Here is a 26361-nt window from a genome sequence, read left to right on the forward strand (position 1 = left end):
TTAGCCTTTCTTATAAACAGAAATTTTATTATAAATTTCTTATAAAAGAAATTCTAAACCACAGAGCCTCTTGGGCTTGCCAATCAGAAGGTGGGCGGTTTGAATCCCCACAACGGGATGAGCTCCCGTTGTTCGGTCCTAGCTCCTGCCCACCTAGCAGTTCGAAAGCACGTCAAAGTGCAAGTAAATGAATAGGTACCACTCCAGCGGGAAGGTAAATGGCGTTTCCGTGCGCTGCTCTGGTTTTGCCAGAAGTTGCTTAGTCATGCTGGTCACACGGCTCGGAAAAACTGTCTGCGGACAAATGTTGGCTCCCTTGGCCAGTAAAGCAAAGATGAGTGCCGCAACCCCAGAGTCGTCTGTGACTGGACTTAACGGTCAGGGGTCCCTTTACCTTTATAAAAAGAAATAATGCCTTATGTAGACAAAGTTAGTGTATGTCTGACCTATGCAAACAGATATTTGGAGGGGGGAAATGCAGATGTCTATATAGTTTTTCTCTTGTTTTAACTTTTAAAACTGCAAAGAATAGCTGAAAGCTTAAACATTATAGAATGATCTCTGCACTTGTCGCAAAGCTGAAGGTTGGTGCTAAAAGTGGGAATTTCTACTGAGAATCTGATGATTGCTGTCCTTAAGGAATTTTCTTTCTCATAAACTGTACAGTCCCATCCACATTCCCTTTAGCATGCTGCTCAAAGCAAATCCGTAGTAGCTGCAGCTGTTTTCCACAGCTGCTGTGCTAACTCAAAACAGATGTCAAAGCTAGAGGTCTGACATGGTGGAAATATAGTATTAAATACCACCTTAGTGGTTTATTAAAGCCTGCAAGATAATAGGTCACAGAGTAAATTGCTTTCACACTACACTTGTGGACAAACTGCCAAGTCTGATGGAAGTTTTGTATGTATTTGATTGAGATCTTGTTCATTTTAGCAAAAGAATGACAATGAAATGTAATGTAAGCTGAACAATTGAATTTTTGACTAAGCTGTGAGGAATGTTTAAAAGAAATGGTGGTATCCAGTGCTTTTTTTCAAAAAAAATATGTTTAGGGGTACTCTCATTTTCCTACTCACATTGAAATACTGCCCCACAATGAGGCCAAACTTAGATTCAGAAAATGTTTAGGGGTTATGCGTACCCCTGCACCCCCTCAAGAAAAAAAGCACTGGTGGTATCCTTAGAACAAAGTAGCTACTTCTTAGCCCCATTCCCAAGGAAATTAATGCTACTGGAGTTGTGTAGAAATCAATGGGGCTTAAATGAGTCCTAACTAATGTAATAGGCATGACTAATGAGGATGTCGGCATATTCATGAGGATTTGGGGGGATCCTTCATGTTAGCAGTGTCTCAGACAATGTCTCCATATTAATTGAGAAAAATAATTTGTGTTATTCTTCTTGACTGTTACATCTATCCTATATGCTCTCCATATGTCAAGAGTAGAGTGACTATTGAAATGGTGATGACTTATTCAGCTGTGATTATTTCTAGTCTGCTTCACTATTTTATTTAATTATTTCATTTTTATGATGGTTGTGACAAGTAGTATGTGTGCATTTGATTTGGCTTTAATACGTTTTGTTTTTAATGTTATGTATTTTCCTGCTGGAAACATTTAGTAAAGAGCTGTTTAATTTATTCATGAAATTTATAATCAAAATGATTCAAATGGAAGATTGCTTATAAATTCCATCTGTACCACAGTTTCTGGACATAGGTGTCAAACTGCAATGACAGGGCAATTTAACCGAACAAAGAAAATTGCTAAGTGGAAATTAGGGCTGTGCGATTTATTGACACATAATTGAAAACCAGTTTAAAGCCCAGATTGCAATAACCGTTTCATTATTTTTGACCTTGGAATACATCGCAAATACCCACTCAATGTCCACTGGGGTGCAAGCAGTTGCTGAAGTTCTTGCCTACTGTCTATTGGAGTACTGCAAAAAACATTTTACTGCCAAATAAAGGGCTGCTAGCCAGCCCTAAAGCAGCTCTGCACCCTGCAGTCCAGGGAAGAAGGAAAATGGAGTAGAATTGAAAAGGTAAAGGTAAAGGACCCCTGACAGTTAAGTCCAGTCACGGACTCTGGGGTTGCGGCGCTCATCTCACTTTATTGGCCGAGGGAGCTGGCGTACAGCTTCCAGGTCATGTGGCCAGCATGACTAAGCCGCTTCTGGCGAACCAGAGCAGTGCATGGAAACGCCGTTTACCTTCCCGCCGGGGCAGTACCTATTTATCTACTTGCACTTTGAAGTGCTTTCGAACTGCTAGGTGGGCAGGAGCAGGGACTGAGCAACGGGAGCTCACCCCGTTGCGAGGATTTGAACTGCCAATCGGCAAGCCCTAGGCTCAGTGGTTTAGACCACATCACCACCCACTTCCCTTGGAGTAGAATTAAGTAGAGCCAATTATAATCTGCTTTCTCTGTAGGCAGAGGGAGGTTGTTGGTTTCCCCCTGGGATCCTTATGTTTGTTCTGTTGGGCTAGGTATCTCCCTCTATCTCTCTCACCAAGCCCTTGTTGTGTTTCTCTCTCTCTCCACCTCCCTCCTCTGCCTTTTCTTTTTTCCTCTCCCTCCCTCTCTCGTGCAAGCCTTCTCCACCCATCCCACCCCTTGGTTCCTTTTATGCCACGATGCGGTGGGATTGTGGCTAGGCAGTTGCAATGGAAGTTGTCCCAAGAGGGAACTGGAGAGGAGGAAGGAAGAAGCCAACACCCTCCTCATGGGTACAATGGAGGAAACTGTGGGTGTGCATCCGGTTCACCAGACCTTTCAGAGGGAGGTGGGGCGCGCACAATCAGCTGCATTTCCTGGCTGGGTTGGAACCTTGCCCAAAGCCTCTGTGCTGTGATCTTGTCTCTTGCTCCCCGCCCCCCTGCCCACCACTTGTTGATCTATTTTTTACTTGCAATTGGAAATCTGCTTCTAGGAACAAACTGGGTTTGGGAGGAGTCAGCCTTGGAAATATCTCTCCCCCCCAAAAAAATTACCTAGCTTACAACTTACATCTGAGTAACCCCACTGGACTTCTTTGGAACACTTTCTCTCTCTCTCTCTCTCTCTCTCTCTCTCTCTCTCTCTCTGCTATTTCTTATGTTTTTGGTACATTCCTGGAGAGTTTTTAAAAGTTTGAGGGGTTTTTTCTTCCAAAGAAAATGCAAGGAAGAAGAGTAGTGGTCTTGGCTAGGGCTGGGCAATGTATCGCCCCAAACCGGTTTGAAGTTCACATCCAAGAATTCAGCGCTCAGCTGCTTTTCTCTCCACACCTTATTTCCTCCTCCTATATTTCAGACATTGTGATATATTGGTATATGGTGATGTATCACTATGTTGAAAACCAGATACAGTGGAACCTTGGTTGTCAAACGTAATCCGTTCCAGAAGATCATTCGACTTCCATTCGGCAAATTCCTTTTTAAAAATGGAGAAACGCACCTCGGAAGCTGCTCGACTCTGAGGCACATTCGAAAACGGAAGCATTCACTTCTGGGTTGTCGGCATTTGGCTTCTGAATTGTTCCACTTCCGAAGCAGTCGACAACCAAGGTTCCACTGCATTGCCCAGCCTTAGTGGAAAGATATAGAGAAATTTGTCTGTCTACTGCATTGAATCACCTCTCCCCTTCCTTTACAAGAAATACTATACAATATTAATGGCTCAACAACCTATTATGTAGTCTGAATATTATTATTTTACAACAGTGAACTAACGGCGTGTGAAATGTTTTCAGCTAAGATCACATTCTTTGTGCATATTATTCTCAGTCTTAATTTGGTATTGAAAAAGTTTATTGTTTTTCGGTATGTAACAGTGCTAAGGTGGATCACTCTTAATAATAAATCAAATACTATCACCGGTTCTTCTGTGAGTAATAAAATATTTTAGAACAAAGGATGATGACTGATCAACACATACTGAGCAAATCTATTCCAATCTATTATTTTTCTTCCAGTAAATTTATTATCTCAGGCTCTCTGCATTTTCATCAGAAGATATGGATTTTTATTACTTTACATTGATGACCTACAAGGGACATTTTATGCATTTTTATGCACTGTAGTCTTTTGGCTTATTTAAAAAAACAATGCTCTGAATTCAGCTCCAGAATAAACACTGAAGTATTTCTGTATTTGTGTTTTTCCCTTTTTCTTTCTGATACCAAACTACTTCTGTTACTAAAGGAAGAAATGCCTCTGGAAAGCCAGTGAGAGAGGTTAGTGTGTCTGATGCCTACTGCAATAGCTTCTTGTTGGCTGCATCCTCTTTTTTTGTCTGGCGTTTGTGGCGCAGCATGTGTGTTGCTAGGTACATTTAACAGTTGTGGTCTAATATGCAATGCCTTTCAACATTCAGTTGACATCAGAATTGGAAGGAATGCTTTTTTTCTGTTAGGCCCTTCAAAAGGACATTTACTTGGCAAAGGGAATAAAGATGAAAATGTTGCCATAAAATCTTTATGGTTCGTAAGGTGTGAAGTTATCATCTGGCTTTAGATTAAAGTCTGAGACCATCTTAAATTCTTGGCTACAATACAGGTTAGAATTATTGTATTTAAAGGAAAAGAAGTGGTTGTGATATATAAGCGATATAAATAAAATATTCCTTTGGTTTGTCAATAACATCCACTATGCTGTTTAAGGCAGCACAGGATATGAAAACCAATGTGAACAAAATCCTGCATTTTCATGTGGGAGAGACAGAGTAATGGCACTGGGCAACCTTTTATCTCATTTTGAATCCTACAACTGTAATTACTTCGCAGGCTGGTTATATATGGAGCTAAAGTTAATTGTTTTAATGATACAAAGACACAGAAAAAGTTTGTATGCTCTGGGATTGAGGAGCAGAGAGAATGATAGACTTTTTCACTTTCTATAAAGTACAACTGAACTGAAAATAGTTCATTTATTATCTTAAAAGCATTTTCAGAAGCATTTGAATGTTAAACTGTTATCCAAACAATGTATGTGGTGGAAGATGAACAGCCTTACAAAAGACTACAACATTCAGAAATTCACTTGCAACTATAGTTGTCTTGAATCTACGCTAGACAAATATGAAGCCAATTTCTCTTGTATAGGAAGCTAGCATTTTAAAATTTGTCCCCATTTAGGTAGGTGTTTATTTATTTGCCACATTTTTACCCTATACTCTTCAGCCCAAAATGCCTCCAGAGCAGCTTACATACAACCAAAACAAGACAATCTCTACCTCCAGGCTTGCACTCTAAAAAATTACAGTACTCAAGCAAAAGGGGACAGGGAGGGAAAATCAAAATCAAAACTTGGGCACCAACCACCTTATAATGACCAGCCGTCACAGTTCAGGGTCAGGAGATGCCTGATGAAGCTTGCCTCTCCCATCTAACGCTGAAGCTGTGGTCTGAAACATCTCCAGGACACCTGCTTGGCAAAGTGTGCTGTATGCAGTGCACAGCTGTGTCTGGTGGCAGTCATTCCATCAACTGGGAGACCCATAATGATTAAGCTGCCATATTACCTGTGAGGAGGTGGGGCAAAATGTAACTTAATTGCCACATTACAAATTTGGGGAAGGGAGGGGGGTCATTAATGATACACAACTGTTGGCCAGCCCCAGATTAAGATATCAACCCTGTGGGCTCCCTCAAAGCAAAGTACTGTACAAGAAAGACAGTGTCCTCCCATGACCAGGGAGGGAACTATACGGCAAATTACTGCTACCACCCAGAAGTGATACCTTTACTTTGATGTTCTGCTGTATATAAGCATATAAATATGTGACATTTCTTCTGTTTAAACAAAAAGGTTTTTTAAAAAACATCTGATCTTGTGTATTTACTTTTTTAAAAACAAAACAAAACATTTTTTGTGCTTTCAGCACCTTAATATGTATTGGGGATGGGGAAACAACATCTTTCACACACTGTGAGACATTATTACAGGCAACTCCCAGTTTAGGCACATCTTAATGATGTGCAATCGCGTGCGCGCACACACACAGTGCCAAACCTGGAAGTAGCCCCAAATCATCACAAAAAGGGACAGAGCAGGCTTACACATGGAACTCCCACGCAAAACAAGAATTGTCTGTACATGTAAAGGTGCCAGGTTAACAGTCTAAGGCAAAAGTTCTTGAGTTGTTCAGTTCTCTGCTTAAAGAGGCTAGTTTCTACCTTCTTTTGTAAAAATGACTATCACTTTTACTCTAATCTATTCCATCAATATTCTAAGGATCATTTATGCTGCTTTGCCAGGGTAGATGAACCATTACAGTATAGTGGAGGGTCCAATCACATAGGAGCTCTCAATTTGAAGCAGCCTCCACAGGATGGCCATAACCTGTAGACTAGCTCTGCACCATCGCCTTCAGAGACACAAACAATTAAGCACCAGTTTCAATCCTGTGCCCCACTAGTTGTTCTTTGTTGATTATGGTGACAGCTGTCAGCACCATCACCTTCCATGCAAACATTCCTGAATGCTAAGAACATTATCAGCGGCTCTTCTCTAGTTACCAGCATCTCTACAGGTAAATCACATAGTGGCAAGGGTCCTTTATGGTTAAGTCTGCCAGGTACAAAATTTGTCTTCTTTTCAGAGGTGGAAAAAGATCTGATTTGTCCAAAGCTCTTTATAGTTCAGTTTTATTTTGTTTAAATGCTAATGTGTTACCTGCATATGTCATAATAGCTTAATTCAGTTTTTGCTTTATTATTGCTTTATTTCTGTTGCATTAAATCTTTGTTTTTAGACCCTTTGAGAAAAGTCAAGATTCCATCCCAAATCCTAACTCATTCAAGAAGTGACTATGTCTGAACATGACCCATCTCAAAGAGCTGCAAGCAGAACACTGCAGAAGGCTATCATAGCCCATCCTGAATGTTGGGAACAGAAGGACAGCACAAAAGAGTGCTGCTCTTCTTGTGTTGCCCATTTAGCAGTAAACCAGCAGAACAAAAGTATTCTTAGAAAAACAGAGGATTTCTGTTGGCCTTGTAGTCATTCCCATTTTGGGCAGGACACCAACGTGGTCTGAAAACCAAGATTGGAAGAACTGCAGAGATACACACTGATTAAAGAAAATATTGCTCTAAGTTGCTGTACACCTACCCATTTTATGCCTTCTATCTTTGCAGTGTGATGACTTGCATATTATCAAGATACATTTTTGTTAGGAATGGATTCAGATAAGTTACAGCCTAGCTAAAAAGCAAACATTCCATCACATGGGATTTCTTAACAACATAAATCATGAAAAGAGTATTACTGCAGTGCTGCTAACAATAGCTAACGTAACCTGGCACATCCAGCTTTTCTTGCCCCCTTGATAATAGAGTTCATACAACTAGCTTCCTTTCATTAGCAACAGTATTTTAAAGGATTCAGTGAATTTATGTAGGTTGGTTTAACTCTTCAATTTGGTCTCCAATGGAGGTTTCATCCAGGACCTTACTCTCATTAACATCAATTAGCGCTTTGGCAAGTTCCCTAGTCAAGCTGTTTGGGTTGATTATGATTGATCAGGTTAGCTGTTATTCACTTTAATTGATTCATTTGCAACCACTTGTGTAGCAAAGTCTTTCACATGCACATTTAATTTTGCAGTTTTTGCCAAGGGTTTTCATGCATGTGCCTTTGAAATTGATTTGCTATGTCTGTCATTTAAGAATTTAGTGTGGCGCTGGCTAAAAAGCTCTGCAGGTTTCACACAGCTTTGCTAGTGGTTCTGCAAATATATATATGTATATGACTAATAATTGACACTTGTCCTTGCATGGAAGTGCGTATCATTTTATATTAAGGTACCTAACTCACTTTTCTTTTAAGAAGTATGTGTGGCAATCTTCAAAAGCCGTTGCAGCACACCAAGGACAGCTTCATCTGTGAAATCTTTTCCTTTGTTTTACAGGCCACAATGTAGGCAGCCTTTTCCACATGGCAGATGACTTGGGCCGAGCAATGGAAACGTTAGTGACCATGATGACCGACAACAAGGTGTTAGAATAGCAAGATGTGTTTTACAACTTCAGGCGTACCCGCATGGTTTTTATAATATTCATATGACAAAAGGATTAGACTGTAAGAGTTTACATGAAAACAAATTATATTTTTGTGAAGGGTAGTGGTACTATACTGTAGATTTCAGTAGTTTCTTAAGTCTGTTATTGTTTTGTTAACAATGGCAGGTTTTACACGTCTATGCAATTGTACAAAAAAATTATAAGAAAACTACATGTAAAATCTTGATAGCTAAATAACTTGCCATTTCTTTATATGGAACGCATTTTGGGTTGTTTAAAAAAAATTTATAACCGTTATAAAGAAAGATTGTAAACAAAGTGTGCTTTATATAAAAAAAGTTTATATAAATCCCTATAAAAGAACAAAAAAAGAGGCAGTGCATTTGTTTAGCATCATTTGAGCTCTGTAATTGTATCAGACATAATTCATGTTCTGTGTTCTTTTCCTTATGAATCAAAGAGAGAATTTCTGAAACACCAAAACTATTAACATACATTTCTCATTGTTTTGCGTCTGACTAGCACTGGCTTAAAAAAATAATATTGTCCTGAACTTCCAGTAGAGGTAGCTTTTCTACCTCCTTCCAAGTAGAAATTAAATCTTACAGGAATTTATCCAGCTAGTTGGCAATAATATGAAAGAGCACATTACATGACAAATGCTATCTTCAGAGCTTGCAACAATAAAAAAGACAAATTGAATCAGTATTCTCTGCTCCTGCTGTTTCCTCCACTTCTATGAACCCGAATGTTGTTAGTAAACACAAAATAGGAATTGCCTCACCGGATTATACCTTTGGACTTTATCATCCGGTATTCTGTCTCTGACACTGGCCAGCACCTTAATGCTTCAAAGCAGAAGTCTTGATTTGCTTTTATACCCAGCGATGCCACCTTTAGTGATATATTCTGCATCTTTGTGGGTTTGGTCTTTTTTTTTTTGAGGGGTGTGTGTGTTGAGAACTTGAATACAAATAGTGACCGACCTGTGATCTGCTTCCATCCTGAAAGTTTGATTACTCATATTATTAATATTTAATTTTAATTGTTATAGTAGCAGTATTTTTAAGCATTGAGAATTGCCTAGTCTCTTAAAAACAAAATGGTCACTAGAGATCTGCCTTGCAGCAAATTCCAAGGAGCCACAACATTTCAATTAAACAGGAAATAGCATGGAGCAATTATATCAGCTTCAGTTCTATCAACAGTTAAAAGTAGCCACACTGCTTCATGGGAGGCTGGTCATCCAAGACAATAGCCGGTAATTTTGTTCCTCCCTAGGTCTTTCTACAAATAATACCGCACAATTAACAATGACTCAGGAGAGGGATAACAGAAAATAGATGTTACATAACAGCTCCTCAGGTTTACTACTATAAAATTTTGAGGTGCTGTTAACAAAAGCTTTACCATTTCATTCCCTTCCCTTCCGCCAGCCTTTAATTCCACTGTCTGAAAACAGAATTTCATCAATCTAATCTACATTAATACTTTGCAAGAGTAAAATCTGTTACCTCTTCTTGTACGAAGTGTAATTAAACTTGGGGAAAAATATTTTATTTTTAATGCTAGTTAACATTAAACATGGGTAGTCATGTTATTTCTACCTCACTTTGGTTTTGTGGTGTTCCTGACAATTATATACAGAAGATATTACATCATCACCACTTGTCCATTGTGTGAACAGGTCTTATCATCTTAAGAACAAGAAGTTTAAAAATGTAATAACTTGCAAAAGAAGCCCCAAACGTACATTTTCAAACTATTTTTAAAAGAACTTTGGAGGCAATCTATCCTGGTGTGAGCACAGTGCCCACACACTGAGGTCTCAGAGCCCTGTTGCTACCACCAGTCTTCCTCAACCATGATTGTGAATGGAAGTTTGTCGGCACCAAGCTCTCCATCTTGCCCAGGGATATGTTTTTCCAAAAGGATGCATGCTGAGGGGAGGGGCCATTACCTCATGAGCAGGCACTTGACCCATACTAGGCTGGATTGTACCATTATTCATCAATAAGCATCCTGCATATTCTCATAAGAAAGTGCAGAATCTATGGGGTGGGGTTTGTTCATTTATGCCTTTAAGTTGAAAGTTCTCTTTAGACATTTGGAAACTAATAAAGAGTGCACGGTTGTTTTCATCAGGGTTTTCATTTTCCCCCCTTCATAGACATTAGTTTTGAAGTGAGTCTGTCAAAAGTATTTAAAGACTTTAAGAGCTTTATTGCTGCTTTTTAAGCATTTCTTTGGGAATATTTCATGTTCCTTATATCCACAAACTATTAAACTGTAATACATTTATCAGTGTAACTGACTAACTAACTAACTATCATTTGGCATGTTATACCATTGTTATCCAGTACTGGTTTATTACTTTGGTATCATAATCTATTGTGTTCTAACATCTACACTGTAACATTTACTAATTATTTTTATAAACTTCAGTTTTACTGCATTTTTCACAACATATCAAATTTCACCAAATATATGCCTTACTTATTGTATTATATACTGCTTTACTGTGTATATCAATAAAGCACGCAATTATGTTATAAAAATAAGTGTGGGGCATTTTTACTGATTGTCCAGCATTTAACTTGTGGCTCTTTTTCTCAGTTAGACTGGCTTTATAGATTTCAGCTGGGCAGAATGCCACCTTATCCATTCTTGAATTCACGTCTTTCTACAGTGCTATTAAATACCCTGCAGTTAAAGGCTTTGTGGCCAAAAGCCAAACGGTAGTGCCTGGGAGGGGAGGGGTTAAGGATGCTTTGATGTCTTTTCCTTTTTCTTTTTCACAACAGTTGGTTTGTAAGCTATAAGGACATAAACCTCATATCAGAAAGCTATTTAATGAAAACTGCCTGGTTTGGATGTAAACAAGATTCAGTTCAAGCCATGAATACTTTCCTTCTGTGAAGCACTCCTTAAAATTCATATCACTAGAACTGCTTCTGCTTTCATCCATCTCGCCTCATAATTTTCACCTCTCAAGCAGACATTCTTGAAAGTTTACATACGGGTCTTGCTGCATTCTCAGACAAGACATATTTCAGCTCCTTTCCAAACAAACTCAAGGATGGCTTTGCTTAGCACTTGATTGCGAGAAACTGGGAGCAACTTTTCCCCTCCTTGGGGTTGGAACACTAAAGATCACACATTGAAAATAGCCCAACTATTATTCATTTTTTCAAAAATTCCTTCACAGTATAGTAATCCAAAGGCAACAAGCAAGAATATACTCCTGCTCAATTTATTTATAAATTGGAACAATGTAGGCAATTTAAAAAAATGGATTTGTTCTCAAGGTTGCTCAGAACTGTGTTCATAGTAGAGTTTAGACACAAATATAGAGTGAAATAACAAGTGCTAGCCCTGTTCTCGACTAATGCAGTGGCCACATTCCTTCTATTTGTGCATACAGCCAGCCTATGAAGGAGCTCCACGTCTGTACATCAGTTTGTATACACAGAATATAAGTATTTTAAACAAATAAAACAATCTGACAGCAACTCTTCGAGGTCTCAAGCAGAGGCTTTTTACAGCACCTGCTGTAAGAATATAATAATACAAGAACCACTCTTCAACAACAGACTAAAGTTCCAAATCTAGTCCCACTGTCTTCACAATGGCTAGTCACAAGCCTATGTTTAAAACAGGGCACAAAAGCACTAGTACTTTCCTCTTTGTGATTCTCAGCAACTGTCAGTCCTCAATCTAATCTGAGTAAAGATTCCAGGAGTGAACCGGGGCCCTCTGCAAGCAATGCTCTATCACTGAGCTTCGATCCCTCCCATTGCATTTTTTTAGAGCCCTCTTCTCCCTGCTGCCATGGGCTTCTGCAGCGTTTGGACATGAGCCCCCACACAGTCAAAGCGAGAATGAAGCCCTAGATGCCCCTAGACTAACAAGATTGATAATGCAATTACCTCGCCATTGTGAACAGCAACTAAAACATTGGCAGAGCTGCTGACTCACAGTCCATATACATCTGCGTCTGGTTTTACAATGCCTCTGTTGCACTGAGCAGATTTAAGAATCACTGTGTGATACATATTATCAAAAAGAAACATTGCTTCAATCGGCTGCACGTATACGAACACATGAAGTATCATACATCTGAATATCTTAAAATAAACACTATGTACTAGTCTCCAAACAGTGATTCGTTGGTTATGCCACTGCAGAAGGAGAAATACACATAATCCACACCAGGTATAGAGGAATGTGGTTTTTTAAGTGATACATAAAAATGATTTTAAGGAACAATAACAAAATTTCTAGTTTTGGTCCTTCTACCTTTTTAAAATGGAAGGGTGAATCTGTGGCAACTCAGCATAAGTTTCTGCAACTAGAAAAGCTATTCTATTGGCATATGTGGATAAAGTATTTTTGGACACAGCATATAGTTAAACTGAAATTCCCTACCACAAGGCATTGTGGTGGTCATCGACTTGGAGTTTAGAATGTCTTTAAAAGGAATTAGGCAAATTCATGGAGAATACGACTATCAATGGCTACAGGCCACAATGGCTACGTTCTACTTCCACTAACAGAGGCATTATGCCTCTGAATACCAGGTGCCAGGTATCCTAAGCAAAGAGGGTTCTCCAGCCCTCAGCTTCTGCTTGCAGGCTTCCCACAGGCATCTAGCTGGTTCCTGTGAGACCAGGATATTGAACCGCATACTGACAGGGTTCCACTTATAGGTATGATAGCTTTTCATAACCTGTGCTTTTCTGTTGGATAAATGCTTTAAAAAATATTAAAAGTCGCAAAACCAAATAAATGGTACCCAAAATATATTTATTGCTTTAAGTCTTTTGTTATTGATTCTGGATGTAGAATGCTGGCAGTCACAGCACATGCTAACAGACGAACATCCATACTGGCAACAAAGTAGTCTGTAGGTGGACAAAATGCTTCCTTTTCATCACTTCTATCAGGATGTTACAAGGTTTATACTTTAATTTTCCCATGGACACATTGGTGGAGATGACACATAACAAACCCTTCCATTAATCTTGCATGCAAAAAAGAAGAAAGTTCTCATCAAAATGAGACAAAAGCTCTTTGTTTGGTGAATGAGGCACTGCCAAAGCAGACTGTGGAAGAGGAAAATCATTCCTAGAATGAGCTTTTGATTTTTTTAATAGCAAGGCAAGCTTTGTATGGTGGATCGTCAGATTGTACCATATCGTAAGGATAAGATACATTATCCTTAAATCACTTAGCTTCAGACTAGGCCCTTGTGAGACCCAGCAAGTTAAAAGATTCTGATGGGAGACCAGAAAGGAAGGTAACATTTGGATAACTGTTATTGGGAATCCTTATAAAAGACTGATGGACCTCAGGGGGCAAAACTATGCTGGCTTTGGACCTCCATATCTTGGAAATGCAGGTATGTTTTAATTAAATTTGATTGCTAAATGCTGAGTGGGCTTGGGATGCTACTGGGAGTTTTTTTAGGGTGGGGGTGGGCTTGAACCAAATAAGGTATGAGGCTGCAAAGCAGAATTCCAAACATAAACAAAAGGAACACCATGAAAAGAATAGAGCTAGTAGCAAACAAGCCTGGTCAGTGACAGTCTCAACCAAGTGGTCAGAGTAGCAGCAGATTCTTTATCACTTAGGAACAGAGAACAGCATAGCACTACCTAAGACCCATCAAAAAGTGTGGAAGAGCAAAAGCTTTTTCAAGAAAAAGGGAGATATGCAGCCACAATGAAGCCAGATAGGAAAATGTCCCATAGCCCAAACAATGAAGCGAAACATAAGAAGGATAAGGGCTGAATCTAGACATATATAATAAAACACTGTGAAAATGCTTTTTAAAAAACATTTAAAAATATATACAGTGGTACCTCTGGTTACGAACGCTTCTGGTTACGAGCTCTGCTAACCCGGAAGGAGCTGCTCCTGGTTGCGAACTTTGCCCCAGGATGCAAACAGAAATTGTGCACCAGAGGGGTGCACACAGCGGGAGACCCCATTAGCAAAAGTGCACCCCAGGATAAGAACGATTTCAGCTTAAGGACGGACCTCCGTAACGCATTAAGTTCGTAACCAGAGTAAGGTAGAGGTAAAGGGACCCCTGACCATTATGTCCAGTCGTGACCGACTCTGGGGTTGCGGCACTCATCTCGCTTTATTGGCCAAGGGAGCCGGCGTTTGTCCGCAGACAGCTTCGGGGTCATGTGGCCAACATGACTAAGCCGCTTCTGGCGAACCAGAGCAGCACACGGAAACGCAGTTTACCTTCCCGCTGGAGCGGTACCTATTTATCTACTTGCACTTTGACATGCTTTCGAACTGCTAGGTTGGCAGGAGCTGGGACTGAGCAACGGGAGCTCACCCCACCGCGGGGATTCGAACCGCCGACCTTCTGATCGGCAAGTCCTAGGCTCTGTGGCTTAACCCACAGCGCCACCCGCGTCCCTTCGTAACCAGAGTACCACTGTATTGAATTTCCCATTAGCTCACCATTGCCGTCTTGTATAATGCACTTAAAACATATTTGCAGCTATATAGCTGTCCCAAGTTCTGAATGTGTATTTTAAGCGAGGCCACTGGGATCCACCAGTTTGTGCTAGTTACAAAATGACAGCTTAGAGAGAAAGAGAAGAGCCAGAGGGAGAAGGGTAGGCCACAATATGGTGGGTTAAGGAAAGAGCTCAGTGGTTTAAGGGACAGCATGAGCAGAAAATATTTTGAATAGTTACAAGCTACCCCCCCCTGCCACCTGGCACTGTCATCTAAATATGATCAGCCTAATACAAAACAAACCACAACATTCAAATGCAGTTACTGCTTTGCGCTTCTGACACAAACACATAGCTCTTGCCGAAGTGGTAAACCTCTGTCTGGGCTATAGGAAACTGCTCACTGCTCCATTTCTCACTCTACTCAAACAAAATATCCTATAGCCAAAAGGTTAGATGTCAGAAAGAATGTTATCCTCTACATCTTATTTTCAATGTGAAGGGAATTTTTGTAGGGAGATGCATTCAATTATTTGAGCCCCCATGTGTTTTCTGAAGAAAAACAGCCCAAACACAAGACTTTGGGAAATCAAAGAGGATAAGCAATAGTTTGAGTGTGAGAAAGAGGCAGGAAGTGCTTCTTACTTAGACGAGTGGCAACATCCTAGTCGTCATGTATAGAATTGAAGTTCCACTGGGTCCAGAGGGACTGGGAGATATCTGTTAGCAATGCATCCTTAGTGAAATCGTCTAAGACAGGCTGTGACATGTACCATTTTTTAAAAAAATGTTGGTGATAAACAAAATGATCTTATTACTAATGCAATTATGGAGCCACAGAAATCAGTTCACATATAAGTAAATAAATGTAAGTATAAGGGAGCAGATTTAAAACAACAATCTATTCTTAAACAACATTTAGCTTTCCATGTGCCTGCTAGCAGCATGGAAATTAGAAATCTTCTCCTGCTTTATCTTGTATTTCTGGATGGATTCTAGTTCCTACACATACTTCAAGGCAGAGTTATGGATTGATCTTAAAACCCTGTAAAATTGTATCCTAAGCTACACAGCTGGATAAATGTCAGACATTAACAACACTCTCTTCCTTGGAGAAAGTGGCTATCTTAATGGCTGTTTCCATGGGTACCAGAGAAGCAAATGATAATAATATCAAGACAGATAAAGCAGGAAAGGATAGCCTGTGATAACTCTATTTCAGGTTCCAATACAGCTTCAAATTAACTGCCACCAGTAATTCAGAGAAGAGATCATATGGTGTACAAGACTTAAAATACATCACAAAAAGTAGTCCTATTAAAACATGGCTGTTCTGAGCCATTTATTTGCGCATGACATATATTCCCTTTTATAATGGCACAAACGAGGTTGTGGTATTTCTGAATTTGCTGTGTGACTGAACTGCACACATTTCTCCCAGGATGTTTGCTAACTTCATCTTTATATGTGTTTTTTAGCCTCCTGGCAAAAGCTCTTGGTTTCCCAGGGTTACAGATTACTTGCTCAGCTTTAACACACAGAGAAAAACAGAAATCATATTTCTTCCCAATTAGATTCCCTGTATGACAACAGAATGTGCCAGTGTCCACTGTGGCATTACAAGCTGGGGAAACCTCGTGAGTCAGAATAATGAACACAAAGAACTGACCTGCTTTGACTTTTGTTCCCAAAACAGAAGGATGACTGCAAGGAGAAAGAGATTGCTTAAAGGTGTGATGTCAATCTAATACACAATTTTCAACTGTTCAGAGGCACAAAGGTGTGCTTTAGACAAAACGAATGCGCATGCAGCACAGTGACTCTTTAAAACCATGCCCTGGAAAATTGACATTTCCACATCCACCAAGGTACAATCCTAGCATGCGTCCTTGACTAACACATGAAACAGGGTGGTTTGAGAGTAAGGATAAAATAGCTAATATTTTGAAATTGACAACATCCTTTACCTAAGATTTTGTCTGTCATAGTCTCCTATGAACACTTTGGCAACTGGCACAATTAACAGAACTTCCTTGTTCCCTTTATACACCATCTATTAAGATCACAAAAGAAAGAGTTATAGGAACAGCTGTTCTTTTGGGTTGAAAGGGGGAGAGAAAGAGAAAGAGAGAGAGAAAGGATGGCCCAAAGAAGAACTGGAATGGATTCTAACAGCAATGCTTCCTGCTGCAAGGTATACTGACTTACGGTGAAAAACATTAAGTTGACATAACCTCAGTTGGAACAAGGCGGGGAGGTGGCGAAGCAGCACCAACAATTTATTTAGAATACAAAGGTCATGCACACAAGACATAATCATTAATCTCACCAGCTCTTTTGGCTAGGGTTTTGCAAAACAGCCCTAAGCAAACTCAAGTCAAGAATGGTATAGCAGCAATATTATACCAGGTTTGGGGAATGAGGTAGGACAACATTTCAATATTTGAGGTGGAGGAGAATTTCAACAGAGAAGGACATGGTTCACAGGAAGGTTGATATATAGGAAATACTCAGGATTGTGTCATCTTAATATAAAGCAATTTAAGAGCCTTTGTTGTGGTTTCTTTTATTTATATCCCATAAATTCTAGAGCAAAAATAGCAAAAATAAGTCAAGCAAGTTGACACATGCACACACACACTTTTAAAGTAACAGGATTTGTGCCTTGGGACCATGGTCACATGTCCATTAATTTTGGGTGTAAACATATATAAACAATTATGCTGGGGCTTATAGGGGCTGCAGACCAAAATATCATTTACAACATCTTCTAAAACACAATAAACCAGCAAAAATCAATAAAGATAGTTTACAACCATAACAAGGCAGGAAACTAGGAGCAGTCTTACATCTATTTCATAGATAAATATACCACACATCAAATAAGTCAGCCGATGTTTGGATTTGAACTACTGATATGCATCAACATTTTGTCGTGACACTCAGCCATGTTTTGCTGTGTTGTTTAGTGTTACTAACACCAAACAGCTAGTGCTATGGTGTGGAAGAATGGCAAGTTAGCTTCTTGGGGTAGTCACCTATTGGCATTTAAAACAGAAGATGTGTGCCACCTTGTGGTTAGCAATTATAATAAAAATGAGAAAATGGGCTTTTTGAAACTATAATGACAATCTGAGGCATTTTGTGCAATGACATTGTGCATACAAAAAGGGCTTGTGCTTTCAAACACAAGGTCTTTCAAACTCAGTTATTGTCTATTAATCCAATGCCGTATAGGATGGGTGATGTTGTCCATGCTGTTTTGGAAATTTTAATTGGAATGAAACTGAATCATAGGATAAAAGAGAGCATAAATTAGCAACTATTTATCATGTGGCAGTTTGGCACTTTTTACATACAACTTGATAAGCTGTGAATGGCTAATATGGGGGAGCCTTACACTTGATATTACCCCAAATTTTTCACACACATGGCAGGAAAAACAATTTTAATCACACTTTCTTTAATTTCAATGACCAAGCGAATCTGTGGCAATAAAACTTCCACTTGTCAAGTTGATCATCTGTAACATCCTGCTAAGCAGTGGGGGACATTTTTACCATATATCCAGAAAACTGAGGAAGTGGAGACAAGATCAACATCTCACCAGTTATTGAGGAGATAAATATGGAAACTTTACTATAAATTGTAGCACATACCTACAGTATGTACGCCCTGAATTTCTGCATTTAAAAAGACACTCAATATGGCTAGCAAATTGCAGCAAACTTGGCAGGATGAGAAAAACAACACACTGGCCTGGTTCACATAAAACATTAAACAGTTGTTTAAAACAAGTGTGCCACTCACTCAGGAGAGGAAGCAAGTCAGAGTCTGAGAAATTAATGTTAAACTGAGGGCAGATCTGCACCATCACACAGGCTGCTACTGCTGTTACTGCAACCACCATTCAATATTGGTGAGATACCCATAGTGAGAATGGGTTTGTTAGTCAGTCAGATATAGCGACAGTAATTCATCTTAGTAAAAAAAGTGTTCCCTGAATAGTTGTTGCAGAGAGAGAGAAGCACACCTACAAAAAGCACAAAAGGAATAAAAACCTAGAGTAGCCATTATTAGATAGATTTGCAAGAGATTCCCTGTTCAAGTAAAGCCCTTTGTTGCATACCCTTCTATTTCCATCACTTGTAAAGTTTACAGTAGCTGGATTATCGCTCCACATAAACTGCCATGTGTTATCATGCCACATATCCAAGGCTTACTTAAGATTGCCATCTTTTTTTCTGGCAAGATTCCTGCACCTTTAACAGGAAAATGCCAAGTATAAATTCAGATAGTGAGGGTTTTCTTAGAATAGAAATGTACAGATGTAGTGATAGGAAGCTTTATCGGTCAAATTTCATTTTCTGTGTTTAACACAGCTGTTTTAAGTGCAGAGAAGCTGGGCCACAAAGAGGATCGTAACCCTGTGCATGACAACATCTATCAGTGGCTGAATCACACACAGGGAGACTTTTTAAAAGACTTTTAAAAAAATCCTGGCTTTTAAAAATAGGTCATGAAGATAGGTCATAAATCATGATAAAATAGTAAAAATACATAGCTGTATGCCAAATAGTTCACATGTTGTCTTGGTTTGCAGAGACTCACTATGACACAGCTAGATAATCTGTTTTAAGAGGGATTATATTATGTGGTATTGTGCCTCCTCATTGACAAAAGCACAAGATGTTCTTTGGCTTTTGTACAAGCCATAGTAGCATCCTGATAAGAAAGGCACAGAAGCCCAGAAACCTACAAAGGACACATTTCCCCCCAGCCACATGTACAGTCATACCTTGGAAGTCGAATGGAATCCATTCCAGAAGTCCATTCGACTTCCAAAACATTCGGAAGCCGTGGAAGCCCTGTCAGACATTCAGCTTCCAAAAATAGTTCACAAACCGGAACAGTCACTTCCGGGTTTGCGCCGTTTGAGAGCCAAAACATTCAAGAACTAAGCTGTTCAAAAACCAAGGTACGGCTGTATAGTGTTTGTACACATGTCAAGTCTACTGAAGGCAAGTAAGTGGGGCCACTGGGAGTGAGTGATTCACTGATATGTTCACTGTACATGCCATATCACAACAGTACTGTCCTGCTGCTTCCTAAGATCAGGAGAGTGCCTCTCTATGTCAACATAGTTGATGGCAAACTTAAGAGAACAAGCTTACAAAACTTGAGAGAGAGAATACCTTTAGCACTTGTTGACCACAAATAGAGTTTGTTAATTTGCTTTATTTTTATAGATATCCTTACATATTCTTCCAAGCATGGTCTGAAAATGTAGCTCTAAAAGATGTAATAAAAAAATAAAATGTTAAATTGTAAAAAGAAGTCATCATTTAGGAAATGATACTCTGTGCTCTATTTCCAGTTGAGAATCAATTTTACATAGTGCCCCTTATCTGCATTATGGTTGTTTCAGAATCCAGCATTCTTAACATATCTAAAGATAATCCATAATCCATTGTAATCAAGCTAATTAGCAAAATGACAGATGAATTCACCCACCTACTGTGTTGCTGTCTATGCCCTGAATAACCTGTCCTTTCTTCACATCTTTGTTCAAGACCTATCACACAGAACACCTTCCCTTAACCTTCCCAATTCTCCTCTCCCCATCCTAGTATTCATTCATTGCCTAACCTCTCCCTGCTTCCCTATCTTGTCCTACTATAGCTTGTTATTCTATTACAGGTTGCAGATAAAGCTCCCCTCACCTAAAGCATACTTTTTTTGATTGGGAAAAAAATAACTGGGACATCACAAATATGCAAAAGACTCAACATCCAACTCATTATTTTTCATTGCCTTGGTTACATTCCTGAGACAGTAATTTAATAAAAGGGGGCAACAGGAATCATCAAGCAATCATTTCCACTATTAGTGGTAGGTTATTCATTATGCACACTCTCTTTTTGCAAGATCCTTAAATCAGCAAGGCTTCTTAATTAGGGACTTGAAAATTTTCATCTGCAATAACCAAGGACTTGACCTCTGAATTACCCAGTGACCATCAGCTTCAATCCAAGCCTCTACTCCCCACCCCCCTGCTTGGTGGGAATGAGCCACTTGATTATGAACAAGGTCAGATAGAAGAGAAGAAAAGAAGCCATAACCCATTTTTAGCAAACATTAACTGTCAGCATTTTTAAGTACAAAAAGTTGCATCTGCTTGGTTCAATAATTTATTGATAGAACAAGTGTTGCTAGAAAAGCAACTCCATCTTTAAATAACTGTCATAATAGGTAGTATCTTCCCAGGGTGCTGTTTCTTGCTGTTTCTGAGCTTTTATTATAACTATGGCATTTCAGTATTGTTAAAATTCTTCAAAAGGATAAATGGGTACATGTGTGTGTTCAAAAGCAAGCACAATAAAAGCTTTATCAGGCAGCTATAAACAGCCCTTTCCAGTACCAAACACATACCATGTTTCCTTCCCATGCCCATTATGAAGAATGGGTGCAAATTTGAATTTTGTATAGCTTGCTTTACAAATCATACAAACAATGGGGCACAATAAACATTTACCGTATTCACTTTAAAGAATATTGGACTGAACAGATTTCTAGTAAAGAAAATGTATTTTAACGAAATATGTATCAGAAGACTCTTATTTTCATTTATGTAGTACAGATGCAACTGTAAGGAGTTAAGGACTACAACTGAAGGCTAGAGTCTTCAAATGTATAAGCATTTAGACATTATATATATTTATATAATATATACTAAAGTGGGAAAATGTTGTCCCCATCTCCAAAAAGGTACACGGCAGGGGAGAGGACGCAGCAACTACCGACCAGTCAGCTTAACATCAATACCGAGAAAGTTCCTAGAACAAATATTAAACAGCAGGTTTGTGAGCACTTAGAAAAGGTTGCTGTGATTACTGAGAGCCAACATGGGTTTCTAAAAAACAAGTCATGTCAGACTAATATTATTATTATTTTTTAAATAGAATTTGCAAGCTTGGTGGATCAGGGAAATGCTGAGGGTGTACTATATCTTGATTTCAGAAAGGCTTCTGACTAAGTCCCCCATGATATTCTTGTGGAAAAGCTGGTAAAATGTGGGCTAGATGATGTTACTGTGAGATGGATTCGTAGTTGGTGGACTGACCGAGAGTGACCAGATGGTGACCAGAGAGTGCTCACCATAGGTTCCTCATCATCTTTGAAAAAAGGGATAAATGGAGTGCTACAGGGTCCTGTCCTGGGCACTGTGTTGCTCAACTTCTTTATAAATGACTTGGATGAAAGAATTGAGGGGATGCTTATCAAGGGAAGTATGGTAATAGTACCAACCTAGTATGCCTTGGTCACACCCCACCTGGAGTACTGTGCCCAGTTTGGGGCACATTTCAAGAAGGATATTGACAAACTGGAACATGTGCAGAAGAAAGCAACCAAAATGATAAAAGGGTCTTGAAACCAAGCTTTATGAGGAATGGTTGAGGGATCTGGGTATTTTTAGCTTGAAACAGAGGAGACTGAGAGGAGATATGACAGTCATCTTAAAATCGGAAGGGCTGTCACATGGGAGCTGGAGCAAGCTTGTTTTCTGCTGCTCCAGAGGGTAGGACCCAAACCAATAGATCCAAATTACAAGAAAGGAGATCCAACTAAACCTTAGGAAGAACTTTCTGAACTTCATTGGAGGATTTTAAACAGAGGTTGGATGACCATCTGTCAAGAAGTATTTAGCTGTGATTTCTACATTGCAGGGGGCTGGACAAGATGACCCTTGGGATCCTTTCAACTACACAATTCTATGATTCTATAGGCAGAGGTATAAGAACATTCTTGGCTTTATTCTGGAGTGTGCAGAGCAGCTACATCATCCAGTGACATTAGTGGGAAAGAAGTTATCCAGTGTTTATTAAAGGCACTTCTGTAAGCTATCCCAATTTAGGCTGACAGCTAATTTCAATGGACTCATCCTTAATGGACGTTATATATGTTGTGATGCATACATAAATCCAACGCAACAAGTCATACACTGTGCTTTGCGCGCGCTCTCTCTCTCTCTCTCTCTCTCACACACACACACACACACACCAATCTATACCTATATGCTATTACCTCAAAATGATGTGAAGGCTACAAAGCTTGCATGTATAAAGCTTGTTTGAGGTAGAATAATAACCTAGAGCCATTACTTGCTGGTGGTACTTCACAAACTCTGACTTTGACCTTCAAGAGCTAGAAAATGCTTTCTGTCATTGCTGGGTCTGAGACATTAAATATTCATTAATTTTCTTTCGCCAAGGTGACAAGTCTGATATTGCAGGTTGTCTGCTGTGGTAACCAAGTTCGCAAGTTATCAAACATGGAGCCACCTCAAGTAGTAATTATCTTGTCAGAGATGGTTGTGTCTCTACATAGAATACTCATTATCATAGTTATTTCAGTATACGTTGCCTTTCATCTTTGGTTACATTTCTCCAAAATCATATACTTCCCAACACGAGCAAATCATATGTACCTGACCAAACATCTCCCAGCATTTATTTGATTCTCTTAGTCTTAAGGCCTGACTTGAATAAGCCACTAAGTAGGCAGATACCGTAAGTATTGCTAGGAGCAGAGACTGGAAGGGTTCAGCATCCAAGCAAAAGGATCACTAGTGCCTTGTTTCTGGGACACAATGGCCCTGTAAAGCCACTTAGCACAAGAAAAAACTTGAACTGCATAAGTGGGATGAAAAGCAAGGGGATAAGGAAACACCTATTCTGAGAGCCCAGAGGTGACCCGTGACCCATAGGCATAGCCCTTCAGGAAATGTGAACATTTACCCCTTTATATCTTTATTTATATATACAGTTCACTAAAATACATTTTTGTATACATAAGACTGTTTGTTGTCTTGCTGCAATTTGCTTGGCTGAAGGGCAACCACACCACCTCCAGTGCAAGGAACAGCCAGCAGACAAGCAAACAGTGCAGGTAGCAGGTGGCCCAGCTGAGCTGTTTAATAGAAGATGGGAGGTACTGTGAAGAGGCAAATCATGACAGTCTTCAGAAAGCCTGTGTTAAGTGTGTGCAATACATTAGGCACACATTCAGCACACAACAAAAAAATACAGTAAAATGCAAATGCACACAGGCAGAGAGGGACAATTACGTGGCGACTATATGCTACTTCCAGTTGCTGTGAACAACTGCAGGAGAGGTGTCCTCCCCCCCCCCCGCCACATCCTGCCTGTGGGCTTCCCAAAGGCATCTGTTTGACCACTGTGAAATGCTGGACCTAAATTAGACATTTGCTCTGCTCCAGCAGGACTCTTCTTATCCCACTGATTTTTGTGGAAGTTGTTGCTAGTCAAATGTCATTAGGGTCATGACTGTAAGATGTTTTCGTATGCAGTGTTAGCTAAGTCTGTGAACTTGCCCCCAACATAAGATATTTCATATCTATGACATTTTAATTCCACTGAGTCATTAAGATAAGGAAAAAGGGGCACATTTAGCCCTGTCCTATGATATGCTGAGCCCTCTGCATGTGGTGTGCCTTTGAGACCAGCACCTTAACAGGGATTAACAACTCTAGCATGCCATATTTCACAGCCAGCCAAGACAGCTTCATTTGTGCTAATGCCCCAAAGCAATTTTGCCACTGTGAACAACTGAATTACAAAACAAAACAAATTTACTGGAAAATACAGCTCTACCAGACATTTAGTGCACTGACCTATTACAGTAAAATAAGTGCTGGGAAAAGCTTCCCCTATTTAATAATTTCTGTGTGTCAGGTTGTGTGTTAAAAAACAAAGATTTGGGGTGGAGGATGGGGGATGGGGTAACACTACCAGCAAAGAACATAGTGAATTCATAGTGGGGAGAAATGTTGACACTAGGTGCACAGCTGCTTTCAAAAAGCCAAAATTATAACATACAGCTGTTGATGATGGGAGAGGGGAGGGGAGGAGCAGGGAACTGAATCCTCACAAACACCAAATCACTGGATTTCAGCTAATTGGGAGACAGGGGGCATTAAGCACAGCAGCCCTGCCTCATTGGATTGGGGAAATCACAAAGACAGCACTTGAGCAATTTCCAATTCTCATCCACCCATGGATACACATGCAGAAGCCTATGGCCACACAAATATAGCTGCTAGGTAGTTCAGTACAAGTGGATTTGCAGAATCTTATTTTTGTTCAATTAGGCTTACTGAAACCAATCTTCCAATAATACCCTTCTGAAAGCTGATGCAAGGCTGGACCTTCATTTCATTTTGTGCCCCTTTAAACATTAAAAGGAAGATGACATGAGCTTTCACTAGCACATACCTCCACATGTGGTGAGAATGCCCCAAAATCCAACTCTTCTGGACAGCAGTCATACAAGAAATAAGCAAAATAACTAAACAGATATTAGAAGTCACCCCAGAACTGACATTACTGAACATCTTCCAAGATCACAATGCCTAGTCACACTACAAAGAGCTCATAAGCCACCTACTCTCAGCAGCCAGACACTAGAGTGTCCTGTCAGGAATAAACAAGGAAGACTGGTATCAAGTAGTATAGGAAAGAGCCTTGCTAGAAAAGCTAACCAAAAGACAAACTGACACAGGGGCAAATAGAAGAGAATGCCTACACACCGGTATGGCTCCCCTTTATCACACATGCAGCCCACCAAGACAAAAACAAAAACCCACCGACAACATAGGATTCAATATGGCTAACTTAAACCAACAACCCTCCCACAGGCACAAACAAATCCCACTGCAGCCAACCAAAGACAATCAACCACACCCTAGGCCACCCCAACCTCTCTCACCACCAAGGAAACATAACAAGCAAATAGAAAGAGAACCTACCCAAGTGACGCTGACACAGAACCCACACACATACACAAAGTAAAAGAACATAAGCTTTACCACTCCACCACCCCTCTCTCCTGTCTCCCCCCCTTTTCTTCCCAACCCTATACTGCATATAACACCAATGTCTCACAACAAATGTAACTGATCTGTAGAAAACACAACCTGAAGAAAGAGACAATGCATGTGCTTTTGTAAATAAGAAAAAATATTTAATAAAAAATATTTTTAATAATATTATTAATAATAATAATAATTATAAATATCATGGTTTAAATCCTCTGGTCCACTCCTCTAAGCACAATTAATTAATGGAACACCTACTTAAACCTCAAAAAACTGAATTTTAGCTTTCCTCCCCTCCTGAGTATGCCCTTAGGCAAGTGACAACACACAGAAAGACGATCTAATTCCACTACAGAGTCTGGACATCTTGCTTTGGACTCTGAGTGGGAAGATGACAACGTCCCATCAATGAAAGCTAAGCAGACCAAGCTGTCTAAAAGAAATGAAGCTGCAGCCACCTTCATGCTAACCAAACTGACAGCCCAGTTAGACAAACTCCACAAGGATATTCGCCAGGATCTCACTACAGAATGGAAGGCAGCCATTACCCAGATGGAAAGAAGACTGGATCAAACTGATACTCAACTGCCAGCAGTAGTGAAACTGCAGATGAAGCCTTTGACATCTCAGCCAAATATGCTGTAAAAATCAAAAAGCTCACCTCTTACACAAGAGATAGCCAAGTCCCAATGTGAAGAAGCGGACAATAATCTGTGCTGCTTGAGCCTCAAAGTACACAATATGACTGAATCCCTGGAAGCAGATTTACTAACCTTTATAATTTCATGATTTGATCTTGTACTACCAAGTATGAATCCTACTAAAACCGATATTGAAGTGGCACACAGGAGCAGCCAACACTTGCAATCAAACAACATAGTGGCCTGGTGACAAAAGAGGCCATTTTGAAAGAGCTACAAGAAGTTGACAGTTTGGAATGGGAGAGAAATTGCATAATAATTTCACATT

General features: G+C 39.7%; 2 protein-coding genes across 28 annotated transcripts in view; one reads left to right on the forward strand and one right to left on the reverse strand.

Annotated features, from left to right (window-relative positions):
* DMD (dystrophin) overlaps positions 1–10574 on the forward strand; it is a 1048023-nt gene extending 1037449 nt beyond the window's left edge. For 11 of the 13 annotated variants that reach the window (XM_082219922.1, XM_082219929.1, XM_082219917.1 and 8 more), the window contains one exon: positions 7902–10574. In XM_082219922.1, the coding sequence (XP_082076048.1) occupies positions 7902–7999 (98 nt within the window). In that variant the 3' untranslated portion in view covers positions 8000–10574. Of the gene's footprint in view, positions 1–4192; positions 4225–7901 lie in introns of all 13 variants that reach the window. The other 2 variants (XM_082219924.1, XM_082219927.1) reach the window with 1 other exon arrangement.
* LOC309530824 (uncharacterized protein) overlaps positions 1–26361 on the reverse strand; it is a gene marked incomplete at its 5' end in the record, with an annotated part of 68804 nt that overhangs the window by 20446 nt on the left and 21997 nt on the right. Inside the window, one exon of one of the 15 annotated variants that reach the window (XR_014218907.1) lies at positions 26166–26300. The exons of 10 other annotated variants lie outside the window; for them this stretch is intronic. Coding sequence is in view for 1 of the 5 variants with exons in the window: in XM_082219989.1 (XP_082076115.1) it covers positions 3447–3576 (130 nt within the window). Of the gene's footprint in view, positions 1–199; positions 367–3446; positions 3577–16164; positions 16184–26165; positions 26301–26361 lie in introns of those variants that run through there. 4 more of the 15 variants (XR_014218908.1, XR_014218909.1, XR_014218910.1 and 1 more) reach the window with 4 other exon arrangements.

Source organism: Podarcis vaucheri (assembly GCF_965113315.1).
Source record: "Podarcis vaucheri genome assembly, chromosome: 4".
Taxonomy (NCBI): Eukaryota; Metazoa; Chordata; class Lepidosauria; order Squamata; family Lacertidae; genus Podarcis; species Podarcis vaucheri.